This window comes from Netta rufina, assembly GCF_964035555.1.
Source record: "Netta rufina genome assembly, chromosome: 1".
Taxonomy (NCBI): Eukaryota; Metazoa; Chordata; class Aves; order Anseriformes; family Anatidae; genus Netta; species Netta rufina.
Window position 1 is genome coordinate 200,170,709 of NC_140123.1, and position 15,577 is coordinate 200,186,285.

The 15,577-nt window shown below is 43.3% G+C and overlaps 1 protein-coding gene across 1 annotated transcript in view; it reads right to left on the reverse strand.

The window, feature by feature from the left end:
* The window catches only part of CAMK1D (calcium/calmodulin dependent protein kinase ID), a gene marked incomplete at both ends in the record, with an annotated part of 214,267 nt that overhangs the window by 67,242 nt on the left and 131,448 nt on the right, over positions 1-15,577 (reverse strand). The window contains one exon of the mRNA XM_084305333.1: positions 15,162-15,236. Within this exon, the coding sequence (XP_084161459.1) occupies positions 15,162-15,236 (75 nt within the window). The remainder of the gene's footprint in view (positions 1-15,161; positions 15,237-15,577) is intronic.

The following is a 15,577-nucleotide window of genomic DNA, read 5'->3' on the forward strand; positions in this document are numbered from 1 at the left end:
GTTGCTAAGGATTATGAGAACAATACACACTATTTTCAGCTCACCAAGGAGAATGAAATAAATGCAAGAGCCCAGCCTTTCAGAAAGAGCCCTTCAGATGATTCATCTGCAGAAGGCTGGCTGGAACGCCCTGCATGGCCTGACACCATCGCATCGCCTCTCCGCAGGAGCCAAGGCAAAGCCCCTCCAGACACCCAGACAAGTAATTAAAAGATGAGGCTTATAAGGGAAGTCTTTTACATGTCATATACATCAGAGGAACTCCAAGAACAGGCAGATCCTGTGGCACAGCCAGGATGCAAAGGCATCAGTCCAGCAAACAAAATACCTGATGAAAGAACCTTGGACAAGTCTCATTACGTCTAATTTAGCTGTTGGTGCAGGTTAAACTTTGCTTCTTTGTGTCTAATTACAGGATTTCTCTCTTAAAATTTTGATTATCCACGATCTGTCAGAACATAATGTTTTTGAATTTTCCAAAGTAATTGTAAATACATCACCAGAAGTAAAACCTTAGAAGCAATTGTGCCTGCTTTTCATCTGTCTGGCCCAGTGAGTTTTACAAGGTGAAGGTTTGGGGATTTTTTTCCTCACAGGTTAATTGCACAAGCCAGAACTGCACTGAAATCTGATGCGATCTACCAAGTGAGGATTCAAGATTAAGGAAAGTAGGACAGCTTTTATTTTAGGAGCTTCTCTGAGAAACATAAATAACGGTGAATTCTCTAAGATGTGTTGTTACATGAGAAATAACTACCTGGAAATAAAGAATGTTTTCCGTAAGCAATGTTAATATTCACTTTCTAAAGGGCACCTGCATGTTCAGACTGAAAAGAGAATATTTTATGCATTCAGGGTCTAAATAGAAGAAAAACAGTATGTGTTTCCTTTGCTTTGCAAATAACTATTCAACAGGACCAGAACCCGGAGGCCACGAATGTAATTTACTACCAAGAGGATGTCAATAGCAAACAGCAAGTATATTTTGTGCTAACAGCCACGTGGTGCGGTGCATGCATGATTGATGGCACATGGAAGGTGTCATGCATACAAAGGGCCAATTTTCCTGCTAATGATTAAGGTTCCCTCTCCCTTTTCCTGCTCCCCTTGTCCTGCAGTTGGGAGAGACCTCATCACCACCATGCAGATATCCGTGGCTACGTAAGGACTGACATCCACAGGTGTGAGGTGGGTGGCAGAATGGACCTCTGTAAGCTACTTCTAAAACCATGTCCATGCCAGTGGACAGACCAAATTTTGAATTGTGTCAGAGCCAGAAAGCTCTTAAATACTTAAAGCTCTCTGATATTTAAAGAGGGTCTACAAGAATGATAGGGGCAGACACTTTAACAGGGTGTGTTATGATACAGAAAAGGGTAAAGACTCTAAATCAAAAGACAGTAAATTTAGATTAAACATTAGGAAGAAATTAATCCTTCTGAGGGTGGTGAGGCCCTGTCCTAGGCTGCCCAGAGGAGCTGTGGCTGCCCCATCCCTGGCAGTGCCCAAGGCCAGGCTGGATGGGGCTTTGGGCAGCCTGGGCTGCTGGGAGGTGTCCCTGCCCATGGCAGGGGGCTGGAATTAGATGATCTTTAAGGTCCCTTCCAACCCAAACCATACTGTGATTCCATGATTATAAATAACTGTGTCCTGAAGAAGCTTTTGCAGCAGTGATTTGTGCTGCAGGGCGACGGACTGTCATACCAGTGCCAGACCAACAACGCTCAACAGATGAATTGATGCGTGCTTCTCAAATCTAAAAAGCCAAACCAGGAACAATCTTCCAACTGCTTTGATTTTCCTCTTTTAATGTCTTTTTCGTGACACTATGCATTCATTTTTTTTTCAGGGAGGAAGCAGGATTCAGAACAGTTATTCTCAGAAACCCTTTGAAATCAAACTAAAGTCTCCTTCAAGCAGTTTCACTGTGCCAAAAGTTGTGCTTTCAACAACTTGGCTTTTGCACACAGGATTTGTCTGAGGCACTTGCGTGCCTAGACTGATATTATTATCTCAAGACATTGGAGAGTTTAACATATTTATCCTTACAGCCCCAGTAAATGGCAGAGAGGGCTGTTATTCTCACTTCCAGAAACTGGGAACAGAGGCACAGAGGCGTTGCGGCCCATGCCAAGCTGTACTCCTACCAGTGCCTGGACACAGCTCAGTGAATTACACCAGTACAGATCTTTTTATTTACTAGGATAGATGTAGACAAAAAGGTCATTCCTTGCATATGCACCCCTGCGTTCATATCCAGTCCCCAGAGAGAAAAGAAGATGCTCAAGCACAGCCTGGATCTAGGCAAGCTTCCCAGCAGAGTCTGTGGGTCTGAAGTCTAAGGTTCTCATGCCCCCAAGGATCCTTCCCTGAAGACCTCTTTTGGTGTTTATTGTCTACTGAGGCCAATAACTATTTCAGGCATAGGACCAATGATTAGTTATCTTCTCATTGTAATGCATCCTGGAGCATCCATCACTTTGAGCAAGCCTGCTGTACCATGTCCTAGAACACAGTGCGCCTTCATCCCCTTATTTGCAATAACCATTTCCACCTACCTGCAACATAAAGAAAGGGATATTCAAGTTCTGGATACTGCTGTTCGGTCTTTATCCAGCCTGGGTTTAAATTGCTTTTTTATATTTCTCCCTGAATGAAGTTTTTATTGATGCCTCTCATTGTCACCCTCCATCACTGGCATGATGCATTTGGCTGCAGCCACATCTGCACACAGTAGGTGACATCCTGGCTTTGTTTAAGTGGAATTTTTAACTTTGGATGTCATACTGCTGCTGTTTTACATTCTCACACAGCAACACCATAAGGATAAATAAATCTACGAGATGATGGTGGCCATCACTGGTCATGCTGTTATACACTGCACCACTGTGGGCAGCCTGGGTTATGATCTGTAGAGGTGTCTGCCTAGAAAAACAGGATAGAGAAAAAGCTACTGCACAGGGTACCTACAGAAAAAATAGTATGGATCAAGACATCGCTGAATATGTTTTTCAGAATAGTCACAGGTCCCAGCAAGCAAACCCATTGGCTTTTCCTCATCCCCATTCGTACGACAGTGCTCCTCAGTGGACAAAGCCAGAGGCCAGACTGCAGCACTATTATTTCTTGTAACAACCTACTGCACAAAGAGTAGCACTGGCTTGAAGAAAAAAAAAAAAATAATCTTACCCAGAATTAATTATGAAAGTATTCCCTTTCTGTGGGCAGGGAAATTAGAACACAAAATGACCAGAGACCACAATATAAATCAATGACAGAGTTAGACGAGAGCTCCAGATTTTCAGACCTGTGTGCTCTAACCACAAAAACATCTTCTCAGGACTCTGGAGACCAGCAGCCCCTGGTTCTTGTTACACATTTCTGGAAAACAGCTAGAATATTTTTCCATAGATAAAGAGACCTGTCCCTTACCCACTTTGCCCTGCTAGGTTTTTCAGCTTATACAAGAACACTGCAGTCCCTCTAGCAGGATACACTCAGCCTTCCCAGCACATCAGAAGCAGTCTAATGAGCACCTACCACTGAGATACCGTGTCTGCTTCTACTTTTTGTACCATATGGTTCAGCTTCTGCTTTTTCCTCCTCCTCTTTTGAGCCGTGAGCTGCCTCCTCTGCCTCTGCCCCTGCCCCTGAGTGCTGAAATTCAGAGCCAACTGGTCCTTTAGGACTTTAGAGCCTCACCATTGAGTCATTTGCCTTGCCGGAGGCTGTCACACAACAGGAAAAGCAAATGAGCAATAAAATATACCTGCACCTGTCTCCCACCAACATCCAATGGGTTGTAATGTACAGAGCAGCTTTAGGGGACCTGCGGCATAATAGGAGATGAGTATCACGGGCAGTCCCCCTTGGGGTGTTCCTGTCCTGAGGTGACGTAGCAGTTCTGGACAGCAGAAAGTGTGGCAAGCTGTAGCCATACAGGAAGAACATCTTGGATGAAGATGAGCACAAACAGAGCAGGCTGGGAGCACATGTGTGGGCAGGTAAAGAAGCTCAGGCACAGGGGTAATGTACTGAATGACTATCTTGGTCACATTTAGTTACATGGAAAAGGATATTAAGGGCCCTGTCCACAGACAGTGACTGCATTAGTTATTTTATTTTAATTTTCTCTTCTTTCTCTTTTTGACCATACTGTTGTGCAAATTGCCTTTTTGCATTAAATTTTTGAACATACACACAAATGAGTTGAGCTCCAGGATGAAAAGGGTGTGCAATAAAATGTCTTTCCCCAGGCATAATTTTTTAAAATATATTTCGTTTCATTTGGCACAGTCTAAAGAATTACCTGATATCTCCAGTGACAGAAATCTTACCTAGATTTCCCTCGCCACCCATCAAACTTGCCAAGACAGCTCCAAGGTGAAGAAAACCCTTTACATGGCAAATCCAGCTGTGAAACTGTCTGAAAAGAGCAGATTTAAAAGCTTCTGGCAGAGGATTTCCAGCCCTGAGATGCAAAATGTCAGCAGTGCTTTCTGTGGATGGTGCTGCCCCATGCTCACAAGAAACCCATCATGAGTCAATGGAAGAGACCCTAAGCTGCAAGAAGATGAATATTCCTGGTGTGCAATCAGAATAAGGTCATTTTCCTCTCTTCTGTGCTCTCTCTATCACTTAATTGTGTTCGCATTTTCCTGGCTGGTGGCTTCTGGCAACAGGGTGACCACAACCCTTAGGAGCAAGCACAGATCCCACCACCACAAGGAGCTTCCCCATGGTGCCAAGATGGGTGCTCGTCTATTTTTCTCCCTCTTTCAGGAGCTGAAAGAGACTCACGTCAGAGTTTTAATGGCAGAAAATCTAAGCTGGAGGTGAATAGTGAAAATTTCATTTTGCTAACTGGCTTTTAATGTAGGAACTTAAACCACAGTTTTTAGTATTTTTTTATTTTTTTATTATTTTTTTAATCTCTTTGTATGCTTGATTAGGTCTTACTATCTCCACTTTCTTTCAGTGCATTTAAGAATGTTTCTGAGTTCTTTTTTGTTACAATACATTTTTGGAAGAAATATCTTCTTTTCATGGATATTATGCCAGTGCTCCTTGGAGTATTATCAATGAGGGATTAAGAAAACAGAATTATGAAATGGTTAAATGCTACTAAGAGAATAATCAGACAGAATATACACCAAACTTCTCCAAAACATTTTTAGCACTCCAGTCCAGAAATCCCTTGACAACTAAGCCAGGATCACACAGGCCCACATGGGAATTTTGTCTAAGAGAAGGAAAAGGGAGACGCAAGGATTTTGGTCTCTGAACACACTTTTCATCCAGTTTAGGGGAAAAAACAGCCTTTACAGGTTAAGATATAACCATGCGGCATGATCAGAACAAAATGAGCACATGCTCAATAAATGCATCAAAGAAAGGCTTCACCAGCAACAGTATTTTCTTTTTCTATAAAATGCTTAAAAAAGTAAAAGTTTGGCTACAACAGACCTAACCACTGTTTCGGGGGAAAAAAAAAAAAAAAAAAAAAAAGATTTTTTTTCCATTGAAAACTTTTCCAAGGGAGAAAGTTTAAAGCAGAAAACTATGGCAAGAACTTCTTTAGCTCTGCAAAAATAGTTTCTCTCAGAAGAGGTAACCACAGCACTACCAAAGAAAGTCAAAACAGGATTTTAGACAGGAACTGGTATTTCCACTAAAAAATCTACATTTTACATAATCCCGTTTAGAGTCCTGACCCCAACCGCATAAAACTGTATGTATCTGCCTGGCTTTGAAACTACATACTATGTAGAGTCTTTGGGGGAAGGTTCCAGAAAAAAAAAAAAAAAAAGAAAAGAAAAAGAAAAAAAAAAAGTAAAGCAAAAGATCTTCTCTTTCAGTGTGAAGAGGCTTTTGTATGGGGTAATAATGCTTCATCATCACCTTGCTCTTGATGGGGTCTTCTAAAAGTTTTACGCGGAGCCTCTTGATAAGACAATAAAAATACAACTGCAAGGTAGTGCAACACTGGCTCTCTTATAGGCTCTGGAGCAGAATAACCTGACTATATTACCTTAAAAAGAGGTTGAAGCTGAGATATGCTTGGGAAAATAAGCATTTTTTTGGCCACAAACCCATTAGGTGTCTTCTGGTACACACTGACATGAAACTGTCATGAGCCTCCTACTGTCTCCAGCCTGTACAGCCTTCCTCTAGAAGACAACTCGGAGGGAAAAACAACTTTTAACGGTGCCACCATGTGAAAGAACAAACCTGTAAGCATTGATTTTAATTTTGCATTTTGCTTCAGTGCCATGTTATTTCAATTCAAAGCTTTCCAGGTTGTTATGAAAGTCCTTTTCTGTTTAAGGACGTGTAACCATTTAATCAGAATGCTTCCGCATAGTGCCCAAGAGGCATCCTACCATCTCGTAATGAATTCTCATGCTGGGGCATATATAGATTTAACGTTTATTATCTGCCTTGCTGCAAAGCCCCTTCCTCCTGAAGCCAACACCAGCTATTTAATTGATTTTAGTGCAGGCAGTAAGTGCACCGCAGCGTAAATTACCAGGTACCGAGAGATGCAGAACTAAATGTGCGAGAGCAATTCAGCTACTACACAAACATCGGCGGCGATGAAACTTGTGGGCAAGGCATGAAAGAAATGAGATGGTTATCCAAAGCCAACAGAATGGAGTGTAAATTGCTAGGGCTCTAAATAGCCACCTGCCTGCTGTTCGGAGAGAAAGGCCCCACTCCTGCTCTCAGAGAAGCAGTGATATTATAAAGGGTTGCTGGCGGATATATATTGCTGCCTTGCGAATCGCCTACGCCAGCCCCAAGCAATACAATAGGGGCACGTTTGCCCCCGTGCCCAGCTGCAGTGGGGAGTTAGCAAAGGAGCTGCTGATGGAAGAGACTCGAGTCGATGCTGCCAAAATTTTGCTATCAAAAAAACCCACAATCAACTCACATACTTTTGTCTTAAGGATTTGGTGCCAGTCCTTGCTGGAGACTGGAGGTTACGCCAAGCAAGTTTTTCATTTTGGGCTCATTCCCTTCTTTTGGGAGTGTGGTAGGGGTTGCTGTGAGGTGGAGGAATGGCCCTGAATGAGTACCCTCAAAAAGGACTCTTTACTGTGTTCACCCAAAGATAATCGTATGCCCATCTGATTTATGAGCCCCCCAAGCCTTTCTGCAACTTTAAATAGTACTTTAGAACAAGGTTTATTGGGAGGTTTGGACAAACCTCTTGTTTTCTTTATTGACAAGAGCAGCTTCACAACAATAAATCTCTTAAAGAAAAGATCCATTTTCATCTGAATCGTTCACATTTCTGCAGAAAGAAACAACATTACCACGGTGTCTGTTCAAGGAAAATGTGGAAAAATTTCTCTATTATCTCTTCATTCCCAAGGCTACAGAAGAAAAAGGATCACTCCCCATCAGGTGTAGCACAGTGCTTTGATTGAAAATAAAAAAAAAAATCAGTGTTGCCTTGCTAATGTGTCAGAGTCCATACAAGACTCTTCATACTAAGTTATTGGTAATGAGTGCAATTTTAGGAACAAGGACATTGGCATTTGTCTACACCTCTTGAAGGTGACTGCCTACAAAAGAAATCATCATGAGAAAGTCCTTCACAGTCCCCAAGAAGAAGAAGATTCTCATTTCTCTCTCTCTGGAGGAAGGCTACGCTGATGTACAAGGACTGTGAGATGTCCTGCTCCTAGCCAGGGCTGAAGTCCTTAGACATAAAACAGTTGCAAGGAAGCAACAGGGCTGCTGCTCAGTGCCATTCCCAGGAGAAGGTGCTGTGTTTGGAGAGGACTTGGGGAGCAGGAGCTACTAAAAGTCCTGCCAGAGCCACAAGCAAGCAGGAGAAAAGCTCAAGTGCTCAGGGCATCTAGGACTACCTGATGAGCATGTATTGCACTTTTGGGACCATACACAATCCTGGCAGTTGCAGGTGTCTAGAAGTGATCTCGGAGATCACTCTGTGGTCTATCAATGTTACCAACAAATCTGTCCATGCCCTGATCTCTGCCCTGACACTGATCTTTCCTGGTCTGCTTATAACCTCTCAACCACTGGAAAAGCAAATACACTCCTTGCTATCGAACACTTACCAGTGTAACTCAACTGATACAATAATCTCGTCTCCCAAAATTAAAAAATGTGAACTTGATGCTGGATTAATAACTACCACCCAGTTCCCAGGGGCATGATGCCAGGGGTCACTTTATGAATTGCTCAGCACTTGCAAAACTCTTGTGGGAAAGTACTGAAGTACAGTCAGATTAATTCCCCTAACCTTGCAACAGGGTGACCTGTGTTATTCAGGCAATACACCTCTGAAGACCTTGATAAGGCATGCCTTTTTTAAAGATACCTTTTTTGTGCTATACTGTTAGCCCAAGCTCCGACTGCATTAAGCACTAGAAATGGGTTGAAAACAAAACCTGTGTTGTACATACCCAAACAGTGAGGAAAGATTTCAAAGTCTAACTAACATCCCAGCTCTGCAGTCTGGGTGTGCACCTGTGATATGTCCATATTGAAAGCCGAGATGGGCCTAGGCTTCATTTTTCTGAGCACTTCTCCCATGGTCGTGCCTGGTTCTCCCAGCCATGCCACAAATACACAATCCTGTTGCTGCTGTCCCACTTCATTTTCTGTGTTCACTAGCTAGATCCATCCTTGGAGAGCTGTTCCTTGTGCAGCATCCTATCCCTTGGTCAAAAAACTCTGGTCCATAGAAACACCAAAAGGCTTTTTCTCAACCACAGGACATAGTTAGTGCCATTTCTTGTTCCACTGCAGACTCCCAAAGGCATTTTTGCCCACATCAGTGATGCTTCACCCCACAGGCTGTGACAAAATGAAGTCTTTCAAGCTATAACCCCTACAGCTTTGCTCAGCTGTGTAAAAATCCAAGCAAAGTTCCCTTGGCATCTTGCAGTCTCCTTCCTGGTGTACCTAACATGCACCAGCCTTCCTCATGCTGTAGTTCATAGGCAACATTTGCTCAAAAAGAAGAAAAAAAAAAAAGAAAATCCATGAATATTTGCTTGGCCAGATCTTTCCCTGGCTAGTCATTAAACCCTCTGAGAGCCAACTGCCACATCAACTTATCATCCTATGCAGCATGATGAGGTGCCAGAAGCAAGAATGCAATCCTTTCAACATAGACCCAGTGCATTTTCAGTGGGTACCAGGCATTAATTTGAAATGCCTCATAGGAGCCAGTAGTACTGAAAATAAAGAGCAGAGTTTATGGGTGTGCAGCTGAAAATGCACTTTTTGTATACCACAAAAGCAAGTGAATCCCCCAGTCAATCAGCTCCAGGGTTGTTCACTACTGGAGTTGTTTCTCCTGTTCCTGCTACAATAATTACTAATAATGATAATATACACACCATCCACAGAAAGCAGTGATGTGGGGGGCTTCTCTCAGCTGCTTGGACATAAGTATTCTCTGCTGCTAAAGAACCCAGCTGGCTTCTCTCCTTCATATAAGTCTCATTGTGAATGAAGAGAGATTTCCTTCTGTCTTTTACATAATGCTTTATGGGCACAAAAACGAAGTATGGAATAAATTCCATCTAAGGAATGCGGTGCGGCAGATCTATGTTTTGCTTTAATTAGCATCCTGATGTGATAGCGGCTTGGCGTGTGTATCACTGTTTTGTAACACAGCGCGTCCTTGCTAGGCTCCTTAAGGAACCTGGCAAACAAGGCACTTCCCTCAATTGTCTGTTGTTTTTCTTGGAGGCTGAATATTTTCATTGAAATGTCACTAGCAAAGCCTGTCCATGCTCTGCTGCTCTCGGAGTGTGCTCAGGCATTTGGCTTTCAAAAAAAAACAAAAACAAAAACAAAGGGAATTCAGCACTTAATCACAGCTTAGCACTCCACTTGCCTTGCAAGCTTATTTGCAAAGCATACAGGTGGAAAGCAAAATCACAAGCACTGTAGGTTCCAATAATAATAAAACCTTCTGTAGATTGTACTGCAGGTAGGTGCATGCCTGTCTGAGCTACCTCTCTTGCAGGGTTGTAACAAGTTCATGTGTGGCAGGGGAAAGCTGATAAACAGCAGAAATGGGGCACCAAAACCCTGGGCCTGCAAAAGACTGGGCTCTCCGTGCATGAGCTCTGGGGGAGTCCCTATCACCTTGGCTTTACTTTGCTGGAAATCTGAATAATGCAGCAGAATTAAGATGTCAAGCTGGAAAACCCCTGAGGTCAGGATATTAAGCTCAGTTTGGGCTGGTTTTTGCAGAGGTAGAGAGAAGCATTTCAGGGTCAGCTGCTGCAGGCTGTTGTCCATAAAAACTTGCCCTGAGCACTAACAACACGGCCTCAAACAACCTCATTTGGGGGAAATCCTCCAGCTTCCTCAGGAATCAGGAACACAGACTGACAGGATCTGGGTAAAACAGCCCTTCTACAGAGAAGGTCACTCTTGGATTGCATAGCCACCTAGGAGCCCACTGATGGAGCTTTTGCTTCTTGGGATCCCGAAGATCTCAAACCAGACCATGGACCATGCACCTCCCTCCCTTTCTTCTCAGCTCTGAGGCTTTAGTGCTGCTGGAAACCCCCATGTCCTTCTGAAACATCTCAAAAGTTAGCTCTGGTGTTGCAAAGCTTGGTGTTGCAAATGTTCTGAGACCCTAGTATTAAAAATTTCTCTGAATTTGGCACTATGCTTGGCATGAAAAAAAGTTCAGAGAAACTCTGAGGTGGGTGTTGAGGTTCAATTAGTACTTTACCTAGCTATATGCTTTCCAGGGCCTGCTGGTGTAACGTTTAGCCATTTGAACAGCCTTGTTACCTTCATGAGGAATTAGAGAAATAAGACTTTCAGCATAAGTTTAAAATACAGCCTGGAAGATGGAGTAATTAGGGAATGCTCCATGCTCATCAGTGTTAAGCAGTGGTGTTGATTCCCTGGGGAGAGTGTGACTGCAGATTTTTAAGGACAGGCCAGGTGAATGCCATAGTGCCTGTTAGACCTTTTTTTAGCCAGTCTTCCAAAGGAAGTGAGGCACATGAGGTTGATGTCTGTCTATCTCATTTTGTCAACCCTACTGACTTCTGACCCATCGGTCAATCTTCAACAGAGGATTGGAAATGCCAAAAATATTACGTTCTTACACATTTTAAGAAAATGGCTGAATAAAGGAGAGCAAGGAAATTCACACCATCATTGATTTTTAACATGGCCCATATAATTTTGGAGAGGCAACAGCTCCAGCCCCTTGGCTGTGGCAGTGAGCAACACATCTCCATTAAGGCATGGAGGGGACTCGTGCATGGCCCATGCCCAACGGAGGGTGCACACAGACCTGCAGGAGATCAGACTTTGCTGTTTCATGCCCTGATGCAGGCAAAAAATACTGATGAAGTCAGAGCCGAGCTTTAGGGATCTGCTCTGACCTGCACGGGCAGCACCTTCTGAAACAGCGCATCCAGACGGTCCCATAGTGCTTGGACGGAAAGTGCATGTTTATGTAAATCCGTTTTTACGCATGACTTTCCAGCATGCAGGGGATGAATCATCAATATCCAAAGAGACCATTTATGCCAATGAAATGTTAGTATCTAACAATGCGAACCACAACAGGAAATTTCCTTATACTGGCAAGATGAAGCAAGGCAGGGAGTCTAGAATATAGGTGGGGTAATTCTTACCAGGTGGACCCAGCAGCAACCTGCAATTGCTCACTAACAAAGTTTACTGTCATGTCAAGACATAGTTCAATAGAGCTTTTATTTCTGAAATTACTTTATTTCCCCCTCTCTTCTCTGATATCCTCCAGGTAAATCTCACCCAGCATCCAGAATGAATGAAAACTTCAGGGTATTTTGGTGTTTATCTTTGTTCTTGGGTTGAGGTATCCTGTATTTGAGGTAAATAAAAGAAGGAATAATGGCCCAGACATTTCTAAGAAACAGGTAAATGCCTTGTGAAAGCATGTGAAAATCTGAGCTGTCAGATCTGGAGATCCCTGACCTGATCTCTGGTCTACCTTGCAGTAACAAGGCTGGGACAAAACAGTTTTATGATGGCTTGTATAAAAAGTATGTAAAAGTAAGGGCTTGAAACCGAAGCTAGAGGTGAGATTTCCACAAGAACATGCCAGGAAACACAAAGGACGTTCACCAACAGCTACCTAAATCTGGGAACAGCTCCCAGAGGGACTTGCAGAAATAAATTAAGCGTCAGGTAGATGCAGACAGCTGCCTCTTCACCTCCTTTCCTATGAGCTCCAGTGCAGACGCTGCCACCTGTGCCTGCCCATATCTTTGACAGAGCAAATGAGGTGCAATACTTATCCTTTAGGATGGCTGGCTAATAAGCACGGCTTTCAAGTAATAGCAGATGTACTAGAGGGTAAACATACACAGGGGTATGGAGTGCTTCCAACAGCCTTCTCCCATGGTGAGCTATGAGATGCTCAGGGGCTGTAACGTGGATTTTCCCCAAAACTGCAAGGAGTGCTCTGAAGGCTGGTGTTGAAAATGCTGCCCGTGCAACAGAAAATCTCCTTTGGCAATCATGAGTAAGTGCCCACTTAGAAAGCAGTGAGTCACAGAGAAGGGCACGTGGACTTCAGATCTGCTCTGCCCATGATACCGGTCTTTGGTCCTAATTTTACCCCCTATTATTTTTATCTTAATGGGGCTTCCTAGAACCTGCTTGATCACAACCACTTCTACTTCACACCAAACCCCAGTTTTAAACGTTCATAACCATTGCCTCGATTAGGAGAATTATACAAAAAAATCAGAAGCTACAAAACCCACGAGGAATCTAATAATAAATAGGGCAGAGATGTAAACAAATAGATACCTCATGCCATGCAATGCTTCGGAGCTATTGTATCAACAAGTTGGTGTTACCTTGGAAACAAGAGATTATTCATGCATGCCTTCTCCCTGATGGAAACCGGGAAAGGAGGCATGCAGAACTGATTCTGAGTCTTCTGAACTTTGCAGACATGCAGCCCCAAATCCCAGCTATTGATGGAAACTCAGAACAGAAGCGGGGTGCAGAGGTTGCACCATCCTTGGTGTGATGCCCACGGTGACGAGGATGACCATGCTCTCATCCTCTCCACCTTGGCACTGCATAACCCTTTTCTAAAAGAGCACAGAAGATTATTCCTAGGATACAGCCTGTCCAGAACACAGGACAACAGAGCCTTGTCTTGATTTGCAGCAGTGAGTAGGGCTAAAAATAACTTGACCCGGTATTAGCTGTCTTTAATAAAATAATCTTAAACTAATATGTTTTACCCCATAGCTGAGGCTCATTGAGTGCACGACACATACGAGTTTCACCACACAGGCTCTGCATGAGTGGGAGTTTACATTGCTGTCACTTGGTCACACTCAGATATGTGCTCAAATTCAAACAAAATGTTCCCAATTTTTTGATTCTTCATCCCAGCTGAAGAAAGAGCCACAGCCCTGAGCCCTCCAGATGGGTTCCCAGCTGCTGACTTCAGCCAGACGTCCCACCACCATGCTCTTTGGTGACACCATGTCCCTTTACAAAAGCTAAGTGCTTGGTCCTTGGGAAATAATCATTTGTTTGGGTTTACAAATACAGCTATGACTGGAGGAATAGTTCCCTAGCTAAGTGTTGAATTGGGAGCAAATAGAATTTCAATAAGGCTGAAATTCTGTCCCTGGTCACCAGCGATGCACATGGGAACAAATGGGAATGACACAAATCTGCACTGGGGCAGGTTCAGCCTGGACATTAGGAAGAAAAACTCTTTAATATGAGGGTGGTTGCACATAGTACAGGATTCATAGTGAGGTGGCTGATGCCCTGTGCCTGTCAGTGGTCAAGAGGCACCTGGACAATGCCCTCAATGTCCAGAGGTGGTCCTGATGTGGTCAGGCAGTTGGATGAGATGATCTCTGAAGGTTCCTTCCAGCTGAACTGTTCTATTCCTTTCTGTTTATAATAACATATTTAATGTTACCTATGATTACAGCCCTACATCTTAGATAAGCCAATGATATGGACATAAGATATTTGGAAAACTGAGGGTTACTCTACATTAAGCAAGTTAATAATAACTAGGAGTAATTACCGAAACACAAATAAGGATTTGTAAATCAGCTGGTCATGAAACTGGTACTTCCCACAATCCAGCTGGCGTGCTGGAATTTGCATAACACTGACGTGCCTGTGCAAATTGTTTTGCAGCATTTTGGGCAGAAATGTAGGACTACAAACACAAACTAAAAATGCGTAGGGCAGTATTTCTCCCACACTGCCAGCAGGATAACTATTAATGACATCTGGTCCCCAACAGCTTCCTGCAGGGTATTTAACTCCAGAGCTGCCTCTGTCAGATGCTCCAAGCTCCCCTATAGCACATCTGGCTCTTCACACGTGCACTTTATCCCTCTGCCCTATGTCTGCTCGGCTCTTGTTTCAAGTGACCTCATCATTGAAGAAGAGAGAGGCAAGTTGGTAAGAGGAAATTTTAACTTCATGTCATGTTTTCTAATTGGTTTCAGAAAGAAACAAAAGCAGCATGAGCATCACTTCCCTCCTCCCCACCAAGTGGATGTGACAGGAGGGCTAGGTCAGCCACAACACATCACGTACCTGCTGGGATCCTGTACTGCTCAGGCTCAGTGTGGGGGGAAAATGAGGGACTCTGGTGAGAAATATATGTCAAGGAACATGTTATGAGATGGTCCTGCTGCTGAGACAAGCTTTCTTGCAAATCTACCACCCATGCACATGGTGGCATCCTGGGTTAGCTCTTGCTCAGTACAGACCAGGTATCTACTAGATACCAGCTATCTACTAGATACCTGGTCTGTACTGAGCAAGGGAACTAAAAAGTTCCCTTGGAAAGGGAACTAAACCATGCATGGCAATTCCATGCATGTGGGGCCAGTTCTGATCCCTTAGGGATCTCCTGTTTACTCCGATTTAATTTAATGGCAAGACCATTCACAAGACACCTTAGCTCCCAATTCTGCAACAACACAGCCCATTGCACCTGAAGGTTTATTTTAAACACCAGCCAGAGATTTTGCCGACTGCAGCACACAAGACAGATACTTCTCACTTATCTCATCTATTGAGATAAAGAACAAAATGAGAACAAAAATAGTTGGCAAATTTGCCACAGAAACTTGATTAGGTTCAGTACTTACAATTGCATGACCAGGTATAAATGGTTTGGGCTCTCATAGATGTCTTCCAGGGCAACTATATTTTCATGCTTGATCCTGAAAAAAAAAAACATAAGACGAGTAAGTAAAAGATGAAACAGAGATTTTTAAAAAGGGGCTGCAAAACAGAAATCTACTTTTAGTCAGACACAACTTGCCAGTGCTCCAATCAGCACCATAAAATAGGATCTTGACCAAAATAAAGTCACAAGTGCTTCACAGCCCAGAATTCTGTTATTACTCTGAGAAAATTCCCTCAATCTGCTGCAAGGTCAAAATGTTCAATGGTTAGGTATTTGGGACATTGGAGGTTTAAAGACCTTGTGTCAGGTGAATGGAGATGGTTGCTTGGATGTTGAAGTCTCCACACAGCAGCAAAGCTGGGTGCAAGGGGATGG